This window comes from Pelecanus crispus, chromosome 2 (genome assembly GCF_030463565.1).
Source record: "Pelecanus crispus isolate bPelCri1 chromosome 2, bPelCri1.pri, whole genome shotgun sequence".
Lineage (NCBI taxonomy): Eukaryota > Metazoa > Chordata > Aves > Pelecaniformes > Pelecanidae > Pelecanus > Pelecanus crispus.
In genome coordinates, this window is record NC_134644.1 from 1,474,939 (window position 1) to 1,487,456 (window position 12,518).

General features: G+C 53.3%; 1 protein-coding gene across 1 annotated transcript in view; it reads right to left on the reverse strand.

The window, feature by feature from the left end:
• The window catches only part of KLHL18 (kelch like family member 18), a 30,310-nt gene extending 20,749 nt beyond the window's left edge, over positions 1–9,561 (reverse strand). The window contains 3 exon segments of the mRNA XM_075704916.1: positions 9,263–9,430; positions 9,432–9,498; positions 9,500–9,561. Of these exon segments, the coding sequence (XP_075561031.1) occupies positions 9,263–9,430; positions 9,432–9,498; positions 9,500–9,561 (297 nt within the window).
• Positions 9,562–12,518: the final 2,957 nt, after the last annotated feature.

Consider the following 12,518-nt stretch of genomic DNA (forward strand, 5'->3'; position numbering starts at 1 on the left):
AATATGCTTTCCTACACCCGACGGAGTCACGCTACAGCCCTGTAAGTCTAACAAGAAAGTGAAAAAGAGCTCATGCTCTTCTCGATATCATTCCACCCTACCGTTGACAGGTTTCCCCTTGCTCAAAAACCATCACAGCCCTGCCCACTAATTCCAGAAATGCCAGCAGAATATAAAAAAAAAAATACAGAAGCAGCTTTGTCTGGTTGAGAAAAACCCCATTTTTGTCCTCACTAAGGGACAGCCTGCTCGGTTCCCGTTTTGATTTTACAGAGCAGCTCGAACTCAGCCACACAGCCTTTGGAACTGGCTGCCCTTTCCATCCACATTCAAGAGCTGTCTCAACTGAATGATTTTCCTTTTTATTTTATATTTCTATACTGCTGCATACAGCCCAGGACTGAGGTATCCGAAGGGCAGGAGGCCGCCAACCCAGATCGCTGGCGTCTCCGACAGCAGGATTTTATTGCCTACCTAGTGTCACGGGGCGAACTCCCGAAAATCCTCGGTAAGCTGGGATATCACTCAGTATTTGGCTTCCCTCGCTCCGTGTCATCACGGGATGCGCATCTACACCAGAGGCTTGGTTGGGGATTTCAGCTTTCAGCCGAAGGTGGAAGCTCTCGTTTACGAGAAGGGACCGTTCCACGGCGATACCTGCAACGTTAGCGAAATCGGGTGCTCCTGTCGAGTTAGACACAAACCAGCGCGTTTATCTTTCGCTTTTTGGAGTCTGGAGTTCAGGAGTGTCTCCAGGCGCCAATGAAATCCCCACCAACTTAATCATATCCACATCACTAAGCCAGAATGAGTTGTTTATACAAGCACCAAAAAAGAGAAATACCCCAGGAACTCAACATGAGTGAGCTCACTGGGAAGAGCAAAACATTTTTACCTTTTTTAAGATTTCCACCTTTATGCAAGGATGTGCTATTTTACAACACATAATTTTTGGTGCCTCTCTTTTAAGGCAAAAGATACTGTTTACAGAAAACAAGAACAGAACCACTGCTTGCAAAGCAGCCTTTCTGACCACAAATATCCCACAATTCCCTTCCGACGCGTTCCGTAGCCAAATAATAAAAGGCATGCTCTCCCTTACACTCCCACGTCCACAAAATGTTAACAAGTTCCAGGGTACAATGAAGCTTTCTCCACAGAAAAATGCTGTAGGTGTAATAAAGGCATCTATTGTTTCCACGACATCATTACGATGCATAGCTGAGAAGTCTCTCGAGTTCTCTGCCGCAAAGATCTTCTCAAAAAAAAAAAAAACAAACATCTTTCCTGACGTGACAATGGCATTCGAGTCACAGGGACCTGTAGTAGAAATTAAGCTAGCAACCGAGCCATCGTAGCAAAGTTTTGCTAGGCAGAAGATAATGGCGCAGTAAAGTTCACAGAATCATAGAATCATTTAGGTTGGAAAAGACCTTAGAGATCATCCAGTCCAACCATTAACCCACACTACCAAGTCCACACTAGACCAATTAAGGGTAGACCAGACTAAACCATGGCCCAAGGTGCCACCTCTGCCCAGTTTTTGAACCCCTCCAGGGTTGGGGACTCCACCACCTCTCTGGGCAGCCTGCTCCAGTGCTTGGCCACTCTTTCCATGAAGAAATTTCTCCCAATATCCAATCTAAACCTCCCCTGGCGCAGCTTGAGCCCATTTCCTCTCGTCCTATCGCTGGTTCCCTGGGAGCAGAGCCCAACCCCCCTCCCTGCCCCCTCCTGCCAGGAGCTGCAGAGCGATCAGGTCTCCCCTCAGCCTCCTCTTCTCCAGGCTGAACACCCCCAGCTCCCTCAGCCGCTCCCCACCAGCCCTGTGCTCCAGACCCTGCCCCAGCTCCGCTGCCCTTCTCTGGACACGCTCCAGCACCCCAATGTCCTTCTTGTGCCGAGGGGCCCAAAACTGGACACAGCATTCCAGGTGCGGCCTCCCCAGTGCCGAGCACAGGGGGACGATCCCTGCCCTGCTCCTGCTGGCCATGCTATTCCTGACACAAGCCAGGATGCTGTTGGCCTTCTTGGCCACCTGGGCACACTGCTGGCTCATGTTCAGCCGCTGGCGACCAACACCCCCAGGTCCTTTTTGGCCAGGCAGCTTCCAGCCACTCTTCCCCAAGCCTGCAGCGTTGCGTGGGGTTGTTGTGACCCAAGTGCAGGACCCGGCACTTGCCCTTGTTGAACCTCATACAGTTGGCCTCGAGATCTTGTAGCAAAATTCAGAGATTCAGATAAATACCCTTCTTCCCCACCTCTTCCCACCCAAACAGCAGCCGGACGAGATGTGAAAGAGCTTGGATCAAAGTTGGCGTGCACAAAACCAAGCGATTGATCCCATTAAGTCGCACATCCTTCCGGTCTAGGCTAATTAGCGTCCTGCAGGTACAGCGGTAACTAATTACTTTGAACCAGAAAAGACATCCCTTTTGCATGTACAACTCGAACGCACGTTCCCAGATAATTCACTTCCAGTTCGGAGGAGCCGAACTGCTTTGCTGGATGCCAGCCTCCCCGTTTCCCGCAGGGACGGGGGAAAGGAACGCGCCCCAAGGGGATCGCCTCCGGCCCCGAGCTCCTCCACGCTCCTGAAGGACCGGCAAAACCAAAGCTGAGGGTAACTCAACAGCCCAGGGACCCTCCAGCCACAGGCACCCCAGTTCGCTGCCACGTTCCCCCAACCTCTTCACAACAGTAACCCCAAACCTCTCCCGTACTCCAACAACCCCTACGGCAACACGGGGAGCGCCCAGCTTCTGCTCTTAACTCATCCCAAAGCACCCCGCTCCTCAACAGGCACAAAGTACCTGCCAGCGCCCCTGCCAGACGCCAGGTTAAACAGCCAGGTCACTGAAGGCCACCCGAAAGCGTAGGACAAGTTTTGCTTTAAGGAAAACAAATTTGCTTTAAGGAAAGCGAATAACAACCAGTGCAACTGGAAGTCAGGCAGTAAGCTTTTTTGCCATGGCTCAGAGAAGCCAAGTAAAAAGCTTAGTGCAGAAATGTGTGGTTTCTGCTAACACTTCAGGTTTAGTGTCTTCATAAGGCACTAAAAATACTTGTCTTTTATATAAGGGGAACAGCATTTATGGTAGCTGAGACCTCAGGTGAAAAAACAAGGCCAGTCGTAATCCAAAGTAGCTTGTTACTGCTGCATGACAAGATTTAAATAAGATCCTTAACCTAAAGGTCTCACGTGCATAACAGATTATCTGTTTTTTAAAAATCTATCAGCTCCTCAAATACAAAGATATTCTCTCTCCTGCCGAGCTCATTTTCCGTAAGGATCTTGCAAACGCGCTCAAACATCTGCAGAGCAGCCAGGCACAGGGTTTTCAAGGACCCTGCTGAAATTAAGAACGCAGCCTAAGCTGTCTGGAATTCCACTTATCTGCCACGTCGGGACAAAGGGAGGCTCCTCCACCTCTGCGTCTGCTGGCAGCAGCAGCTCTCTCGGGCGCATCTGCTGGAGTTTGGAGGGTTTCGAGTTCACAGTCTGCTTTGGAAAAAACTGTGATGAGAAGGGGAGAAAAGCCAACAGGACTATCACCTGTCAGTCCGATTTGGATTGTACATGAAACAAATAATATGACCTCTCCGCAGCTTGGAAGTATTTTAAGTTGCCAGGCTTGCGTTATTTTTCTTAAGAGACTTTTCTAATTAGTCTTGGAGTTAGTCATGGAAATATGGCATTCGAGCGATTCCAAACCGAACGAGGAGCAGCAACAATAAGAGCTCACATTAACTTCGCTCTTTGAGGATTCAGAAAGGCACAAACCTCCTCTCTTTTGACAGAGATTCATCCAAAAATCGCTGGAGGTGCCAGCCTGGCACTCAGCTCTCCTCCGGTTCCGACCGCAGCGAGCAGGAGCCATGAAGACAGTTGTTCCCCTTGAATTTATCAATGAAGAACTAGGACGAGTATTGCTTCCCTGTTTTATGGAGTGGTGCAGTCCACAGGCTTCCAGCAAGCTGCTGATGCATCCCCAGGGAGCACTTGTACCTTGGCCTAAAGCAGAGACGCAAACTCCAGAAAACACGGCTGCCTAAGCAGCTTTCATCTCGAGAGGATGTTTGTCTGCAAAAAAACAATGCTCAGGAAGAACACAAATACCAAGTAGCTTCTTCTCTGCAATTAAAAAGCAGATCAGGCTCTCCAGATCAGGGACGAATGCCCCCAAATACCAGCATTTGTCAGGGAGCTGCGATTCTTCGCGCTTTTGCCGCATTTGTGAGCTCTAAAATGCTTCGAGAGCACGCACGCATAGGAAAAAAAAAAAAAGAGTACAAATCAAATCCACGCTAAAACAAGTGGGAAAGGTTCTGCCCTGCTGCTGCGTACAGGAAACCAAAGCAACAAGGACCCAAATCTTTAATGAAGAGCTTTTCTTATCCAGTGAGCTTAGTAGGAAGCTAATTGATTTCTACCAATAAGGTAAAATCAACGGCGGCGCTGACCGTAGAAATACCTGAAGACTCCTAGCTCGTGTTTAGATGGAAGGTGATGTTATGGGTGAAAGGTTCTTGGGAAGGAAGAGCTCCGGGGAGAAGCGGAATGCTGCCTGGACAGGAGCCGGAGAGCACTGCAAACAGGCAGAAAACAACCCAAAAGTCTCCTACCATGAAGGCAGCCTGAAAGAAAACGCTTTATATCCAGCTTCTGGGGGAAACCAGGCAGAGACAGAAATCAAACCTCACTGGTTTCATCCAAAAAAACCCCGCTGTCAGTAACTGCGATAACATCTGACCCAGAGCTGGCGGCACCCAGAGGGGATCTCGCTACGGCAGGTTTTGCTCCGCAGCCAGAGACGCGACGTGCATTAAATGTGAACCGATCCCTAGCACGTATATATAGATTTTGCCACTCACAGCCTGTTTCAAGCCTGAGAAATCCGGCCAATTCAAACTGCGGTCCATCACTGGGCACCCCAGTTTGGCCCCAGATGCAGGGTAAGGCGAGGTGCACGGAGAACCGCTGCTTCTCTGCTGGTTTTGCTGGACACTCCCATTTCAGAGTCTACTCTCACATCTCAAAGGGTGAAAACTGAATTTGAAATAAGTATACCAGTCTTCAAACCGCTTGACAGGTCCACATTGGTAGCTAAAAGCTTCAAAACCCACCAAAAAAAAAAAAAAAAAAACCCAGCAAAAAAAAGGTAAAGAAGCTTCCTTTCTGCTCCAGGCTTGGCGTTTCCCTGTCACAGACGCAACCACCACCACTACTGGATAAGGAGAGAAGCACAAGTCTCACCTGGAAGATTTTTCCATATTACTCTGGTCAGGTTAAACTGGCAAACAGGTTTTTGTTTGGTTTTTTTTTTTTTAACCAGACAAGGCCACGCTGAGACGCAACCTAGCGATCCTGCGAGAAGAAAGCAGTAGCAGAAATTTGGCTTTAGTAAGCAAAAAATCTGACTTTCGCCAAAGGAAAATGAACTAACCACAGAATAAGGTGTGCCTCCCTGCTTCCCTCCTCCCTCCAGTTTATTCACATGTGTTTCTACCAGACCATCCTAAAATTAAGTAAACACTTCAGAGAGTCGCCAAAGGGAGACTGAAAGGACAGATGCCCGTGAAGGAACATCTTCAAGAGGAGCTCTGACCTGCAGCTATTTAAGAGACAAGAATAGAAAAGGACTTTTCAAATCCATAGCCTCGACCACCCGCGCAGGAAAGGAGCTTTGGCACTCGACGAACACATCCTAAACCACTGGAAAGACGCACAGCTCGCTCGCCGCCCCGGTGAAACTTCATTTTCACATGGGCAATCACAAGAAGCAGCGACAGATTTCCCTGTGCCGAGTTTGAATAATCGGAGCTCCAAAGGAGCCGGTCCGCTCGGCACTTCTTGCTTTTAATCACGTTTAAACCCAGCTGCCGTACGTTGCTGAGGCAGCACCGTCTCCTGCGGAGCGGCGTGAAGTGCAGCAAGACGGTTTCTGAGAAAGGAGAACAAATTCTTCCCCTCCTATTTACTGAACGAACGCTCACCTGGCTTTACGAGGGGAATAATTAAACCAACGAGAGTACCGACGCTTCCTAGCAATTTTAGGCCTGTTCGTACAGCCAACATTTCCGTGGGCTGGGAGAATCATTTACAGCCACTGACCCCAACACGCCGATCTCGGTAAAGAGGCCGCTAAAAACCCGAACCGTGGTGCAACAACGCTGCTTGCTCCCGTTTCAGCCGCGAGCCTGAACGCTGGTCACATCAGGAGGAAGCCGAGTTCTGGCCCAAAGTGGTGTTTGGCAGCTTTTTTTCTTCAGAGAGGCGACAGCCTAAAAGTAGCAGGTGTGAAAAACCAGCCACACACTCGCTCCAGTGGGGCAACGAGCATCAGGACCCACTACGGTCGCCTTCAGGTATCGACTTGAAATGCTTCTCAGTGTTTTTCCTACCTTGGTTTTGGGTTAAGAAGTATTCAAACGCCGTCCCCGCGAAACAACTCACTCGGCAGGCTCCTCCTGCATCGCGCTGGATTTACAGCTTCACCAACGCACGCGGAAAGCGTTCCCGAGTAAGGTCAGGGAAGAGCACGTTTTGCGTCAGCTGGCGTTCCAGGTGGCTAACTGATGGAAAGCCACCTCCAAAGTCGAGCTGAGAAAAATTACTTCTTAAATCGTTCAGCAGCCAGCAAAGACACCCTGTACCGAACAACGGGGAGGCAAAGCTTGGCTCGCGTTCAGCAGGCAGCATAATTCAATCGCCATGGGAAGCGCAGGCATTGAGAAATCCGCTGTCAAGAGGCAGAAGCGGTGGGATATTTTGACACGATGACTCAATGCAAGAAGAGGAATCAAGCGAATGAAGTACGTGTACGAGGGAAAGCTGGACTGTTTGTTTGAACCAACACGGAAACACGCTGTCAGCCTTCTGCCAAATGTATCAGTCGCTGCTGGGATCGCTCTTCAGTATAATAAAGAATTAACCAGGCAGTGGAGAAAGTTAAGACTCATTTTAAGAATGACAGAGACACCTCTCTTAATGGATTTTTAACCTGTGCGGGAGCGAAAGGCTCTGCACCCTCCCCAGATAGCACCAGTCCCTGGAACAAAATATAATAAAAAGAAAAAAGAAAGCGGGGCCAGCATGGTGCCCTCATCCACAAAGCACTGTCAGGGCGCTCATTCTGACAGCCGGCCTGGGAAGCTCCTTCAGCCCTCAAGGCTTTAAAAGCGTTCCCGCTCTGCCACTGAAAAGATACAAAGTAAGATAAGCAAGATGGGGAAAAAAAAAAAAAAAGGACTTTACTATGGTAAATCTATGGGAAAACTTACTCAGAAGAGTTTTGCAGAAGCAGCGGTCAGGTATTTAGCTGAGATAAGGCCAAGGTCACACACCTCGTCGCTCTCGTCTCCCTCCAGACCACGCAGAGCAGCCCAGCCCCAGCGAGAGGGCCCACAGCCGGCTCACTGCCATGATTCCAGAGATGCGGGGCTCGCAGGACCCGAGAATCTTCCGCAACACGAAGCCACCTTGCTAACACAAAGTTTAATTCTAATAAAATGGCGCTCTGCATCCCAAACCAGTTTTGTCGCAGAATTCCTCCAGGTTACGGCATAGACTGTCGCAAGTCCCGAGTAGTTAGTGGTAGGACGAGAGGAAATGGCCTCAAGCTGCATCAGGGGGGGTTTAGATTGGATATTGGGAGAAATTTCTTCACGGAAAGAGTGGCCAAGCACTGGAACAGGCTGGCCAGAGAGGTGGGGGAGTCCCCAGCTCTGGAGGGGTTCAAAAAACGGGCAGAGGTGGCACTGGGGGCCATGGTTTAGTGGGCATGGGGGTGTTGGGTTGATGGTTGGGTTGATGATCTTAGAGGGCCTTTCTAACCTTAGTGATTCCCAGTTTTTCCTTTCATTAAAATAATCCATCCCCCAAGCCAGGAAACATGGAATTATTCCTCTCCCCTTGACTGGTTTAGTATGGACTTGGCAGTGTTAGGTGAACAGTTGGACTGGATGATCTTGAAGGTCTTTTCCAACCTGAACGATTCTGTGATTCTATGAATACCACATCTTATAAGGTACAACCTCGTCCAAGGAGGGTCAGCGCGCGGCTGAGCTCTTCACAGCGCCCATTTCAGCCCGCGAAGCGGCCCCGCTCTGCGGGAGGCTGTAGCTGATCGGCGGGGAGGAGGCAGCCCAGGGGCGCACCCCAATCGCGCGTCCCCACGACAGGCGCAGCCCTCGCCGGCTCCTTCTTCGGCAGCGGGAGGTCGGTGAAAAGTTTCAGCATGAGTAGGCTGGGAAACACCTTCACGTTTAATTAAACTCGAGAGTTAATTCTGGAATGACTCAACCAATCCTAGGAGTTGCAACGTCACACCCACCCCACAACAAATTCCTCTGCCCGTGAGCTCCCGAAGGACTCCCAGCATCTCCCACCCGGCGCTGGCCACGGGCCACTGGCCACTCTCAAAGCCCTTACAGCCCACCCCTGCGGAGCCAGGAACGCAGTGCTGAGGGTTTACCACGGCTATAGATCATTTCTTTGATGTAGGAAAGTGATGTTCTTAAAGGTTTCCGAGAGAAAAGGACTCTTCTCCCATGGGTTGGAGCAGAGGTTGGTCCGTGAACTCACATCGACCCCATCCGTAGTGCGACCTCCCAAACCACTCCTCAGTGCCGGGACCCCCACCGAAACGTGGCGGGGGGTCTGGGGCACCCTGATTCCTCCCAAAATAAAATATCTGATTGAATCAACCTGCCTGGCTGCTGGAAAAACCACAGCGGCTCTGAGAGAGAGAGCAGCTCCATGTCCTGCCCTGTGCCCAGGGTGAGGCGCAGCGTTGGGGACGGGGTGTCACCGGCCCGGCCCCCACCCTGGGCTGGAGGTGCCCAGCACCCCCCTCACCCCCAAGGGACCCTCACAGAGCCCCCCCCCCCCCCCCCAGGGCTGGGGAGGCCCAACACCCCCTGACACCCACCAAGGGGGCTGGGGGGGTGCCTCAGCACCGCCCTTCTCTGCTGCCAAAAGCCACGGGAAGGCGGGGGGACACCCTCAGCTCCCCCTTCTCCCCACCAAAGGGGCTGTGGGGGGTCTCAGCCCCCCCCTCGCCCCCCACCAAAGTGGCCCTCAGCCCCCCCCCCCCCCCCCAAGGGACCCTCTCTTCCCCTCCCTGTCCCCCCACCAAAGCCACCCGAGGGGACCCCAGCCGCCTCCCCCTCCCCAGCAAAGGGACCGGGGGTGGGTGGGTGGGGGGTCCCTCAGTGCCTCCTCAGCTCCCCCTCAGGAACCAGGGACCCCGGGCCGCACCTTGAGGGTCACGTCGCAGAGCTTGCCCTGCCGCCGGATCTCGCCCATCACGCCGTAACCGCGGCTGGGCAAATCGCCCACCGAGAAATGCACCAGGTCCTCGGGGTCCAGCTCCGGCTCGGCCCCGGCCCCGGCCCCCGCCGCCGCCTCCAGCATCTTCCCGGCCGCTCCCGCCGCGCACCGCCCGCCTCCGCCTCCCCCGTGCCTTGGCCCCGCCCGGCCGCCGTAGCGCGGCCACCGCCCCCTCCCACTTCCGCCTTCGGTCACTTCCGGGAGAGGCCGGAAGAGGCGGGTGCCATGGCAACGGCGTACACTCCCCCCCTCCCCCCTCCCCTGGGGCCACCGCGCCTCCCGCTCGCCCGGGCCCGGCTGGGGAGGGGGCGCAGGTAGGTGAGGGGCGGGGGCTGCCCCCGGGAGCCGCCCCCTCGCCGGGGCCTTGTTGTCACCCGCCTGCCCCCGCCGTGTAGTCCCCGCAGGCAGCATCAGCCCCACGGGCCTCGTCCCCCTCCTGAAGCCCTCGTCCCCCTCCTCAAGGTGTCATCCCCCTCCTCCAGGCCTCATCCCCTCCTGAAGCCCTTGTCCCCCTTCTCAAGGCCTTGTCCCCCTTCTCAAGGCCTTATCCCCCTCCTCCAGACCTCGTCCCCCTCCTCCAGGCCTCATCCCCCTCCTCCAGGTCTCATCCCGTCCTCCAGGCCTTGCCCCCTCCTGAAGCCCTCTTCCCCTCCTCAAGCCCTCACCCCCCGCCGCAAAGCCTTGTCCCCCTCCTGAAGCTGTCATCCCCCTCCTGAAACCCTTGTCCCCTCCTCAAGGCCTCATCTCCCTCCTCAAGGTCTTATCCCCCTCCTGAACCCCTCGTCCCCCTCCTCAGGCCCTTGTTCCCCCCCCTAAAGCCTCATCCCCCTCCTCCAAGCCTTGTCACCCTCCTGAAGCCCTTGACCCCATCCGCAAGGCCTCGTCCCCCTCCTCAAGGCCTTATCCCCCTTCTGAAGCCCTCATCCCCCTCCTCCAGGTCTCATACCCTCCTGAAGCTCTTGTCCCCCTCTTCAGGCCCTTGTCCCCCTCCTGAAGCCCTCGTCCCCTCCTCAAGCCCTCATCCCTCCCCCTCAAGCCCTCATCCCCTCCTCAAGCCCTCATCCCTCCCCCTCAAGCCCTCATCCCCTCCTCCAGGCCTCACCCCACTCCTCAGGGTCTTGTCCCCACCTCAGGGTCTCCTCTCCCTCCTCCAGGCCTCATCCCCTCCTCCCCCAGGCTTTGTTTCCCCCTGCCCCACACGACATCTCCGCAGGCCTCGCTCTCTCCCTCGCCACCCCACCAGCCTCACCTCAGTCCTTCCCACCATCTCCACCCCACCAAGGTCTACGAAAACATGGATGAGACTCTCCCTGTCCCTGCAGCCCCCCTCCAGCCCAGCCCGCTCTCAGGTCACCCCCCTTTGCCCCTGTCCCCAGCAAGTAGGGCTGTGGGCATGGCTGCCCACGGCATTCCCTGTGTTCCCTGTTATCCCGGCTGCCCTCATGCCCTCATCCCACCTCGTCTGTCACGTCTCCCAGGCCCCCGTTATCGGTGCACCCCTGTCCCCAGCCGCCTCGCATCCCGCACTCTGTGCTCGGTTTGCACTCAGCTGGGAAGGCAGGAGGTAATTTGGGGCTGTTCTCTTCCCCCTTCTCCTTGGCCCAGCTGAGGGTTGTGCCCTGGGCGTGCAGACGGCCTGGGGTGCTGGGGCAGAACTTTTGGTGTCCAGCTGGGTGGATCCAACTCTCCGAGCATCACTGGAGGGTGAATTCTAGGGGCTGCCTCATGGGCACCTCCCCCAAAGCAGCTTTGCCTCCCCACTTTGCCTCTCGCGTTTAGGACAAGGGGGAATGGTTTTAAACTAAAAGAGGGGAGATACAGCCTAGATAGAAGGAAGAAATTTTTTACACTGAGGGTGGTGAGGCAGTGGCACAGGTTGCCCAGAGAGGCGGTGGAGGCCCTATCCCTGGAAACATCCCAGGCCAGGTTGGACGGGGCTCTGAGCACCCTGGGCTGGTTAAAGCTGTCCCTGCTCACGGCAGGGGTTGGGCTGGGGGAGCTCTAAAGGTCCCTTCCAACCCAAAGTATTTGGAGGTTGTAGTGAGGTGGGTGTTGGTCTCTTCTCCCAAGTAACCAGTGATAGAACAAGAGGAAATGGGCTCAAGCTGCATCAGGGAAGGTTTAGATTGGATATTAAGGAGAAATTTCTTCACAGAAAGAGCAGTCAAGCACTGGACCAGGCTGCCCAGAGAGGTGGGGGAGTCCCCATCCCTGGAGGGGTTCAAAAACTGGGCAGAGGTGGCACTTTGGGCCATGGTTTAGTGGGCATGGGGGTGTTGGGTTGATGGTTGGGCTGATGATCTTAGAGGGCCTTTCCAATCTTAATGATTCCTAGTTTTTACTTTCATTAAAATAATCCAGCCACCAAGCCAGGACGCGTGGGGTTGCTGCTCTACCCTTGATTGGTTTAGTGGTGGCCTTGGCAGTGTTAGGTTACTGGTTGGACTGGATGATCTTGAAGGGCTTTTCCAACCTAAATGATTCAATGATTCTATGATTCTATAAGGAGGGAGCAAGGAACTTGGGTTTGGCACCTTGCCGTAAAAAGCTTCAAAAAGCCTGAGCTGTGAATCGTGATTTGCTTTGCTTGCTTGGTTCACGTTGCAGGTGCTGAATGAGGAGCAAAGGTAACGGCAAGTCTCGCTCTTGTCCTTTCAACATTTCGTGTTCGAACCGAGGGAAGATGACTTAGTGGTGAAACAGCCAGAAACATTTTTTGTTAGCTGACCAATAAACATGTTGTTTTCTTCATAGTGCCTCAATAAAAATTCCAGTGCAGAGAAAAAGAAAGAATTAAAAATCAGATTGGTTGGATGCTTGGGGGTATCGCTAATGAGCTGGAGAGCTTTTGGTCTCTACACTGTTGGTTAGGAGCCTGCCCGAGAGGTGTTTCCCTGTTTCCTTCCCATCTTCTAATGTTCGCAAATACTCCCAGGAGGAATTGCTTTTGTCCTAACACTGAACAATGGGCATTGTTGCAGTGAGGAAAATTCTACTTGTTCTGCAGTTGCTTTTTCTCTCTCTGCTTCGTATTAGGGTTTTGGCCTAAAATTTTCCCTTGCTCCTTTTCCCTGCTGTGCTTCTTGCTGCATCTTTGCAGAAATTAGGTTAATGGTTGGACTTGATGATATTAAGGGTCTTTTCCAACCTAAACGATTCTATGAATACTGTGCACCTCAAATAC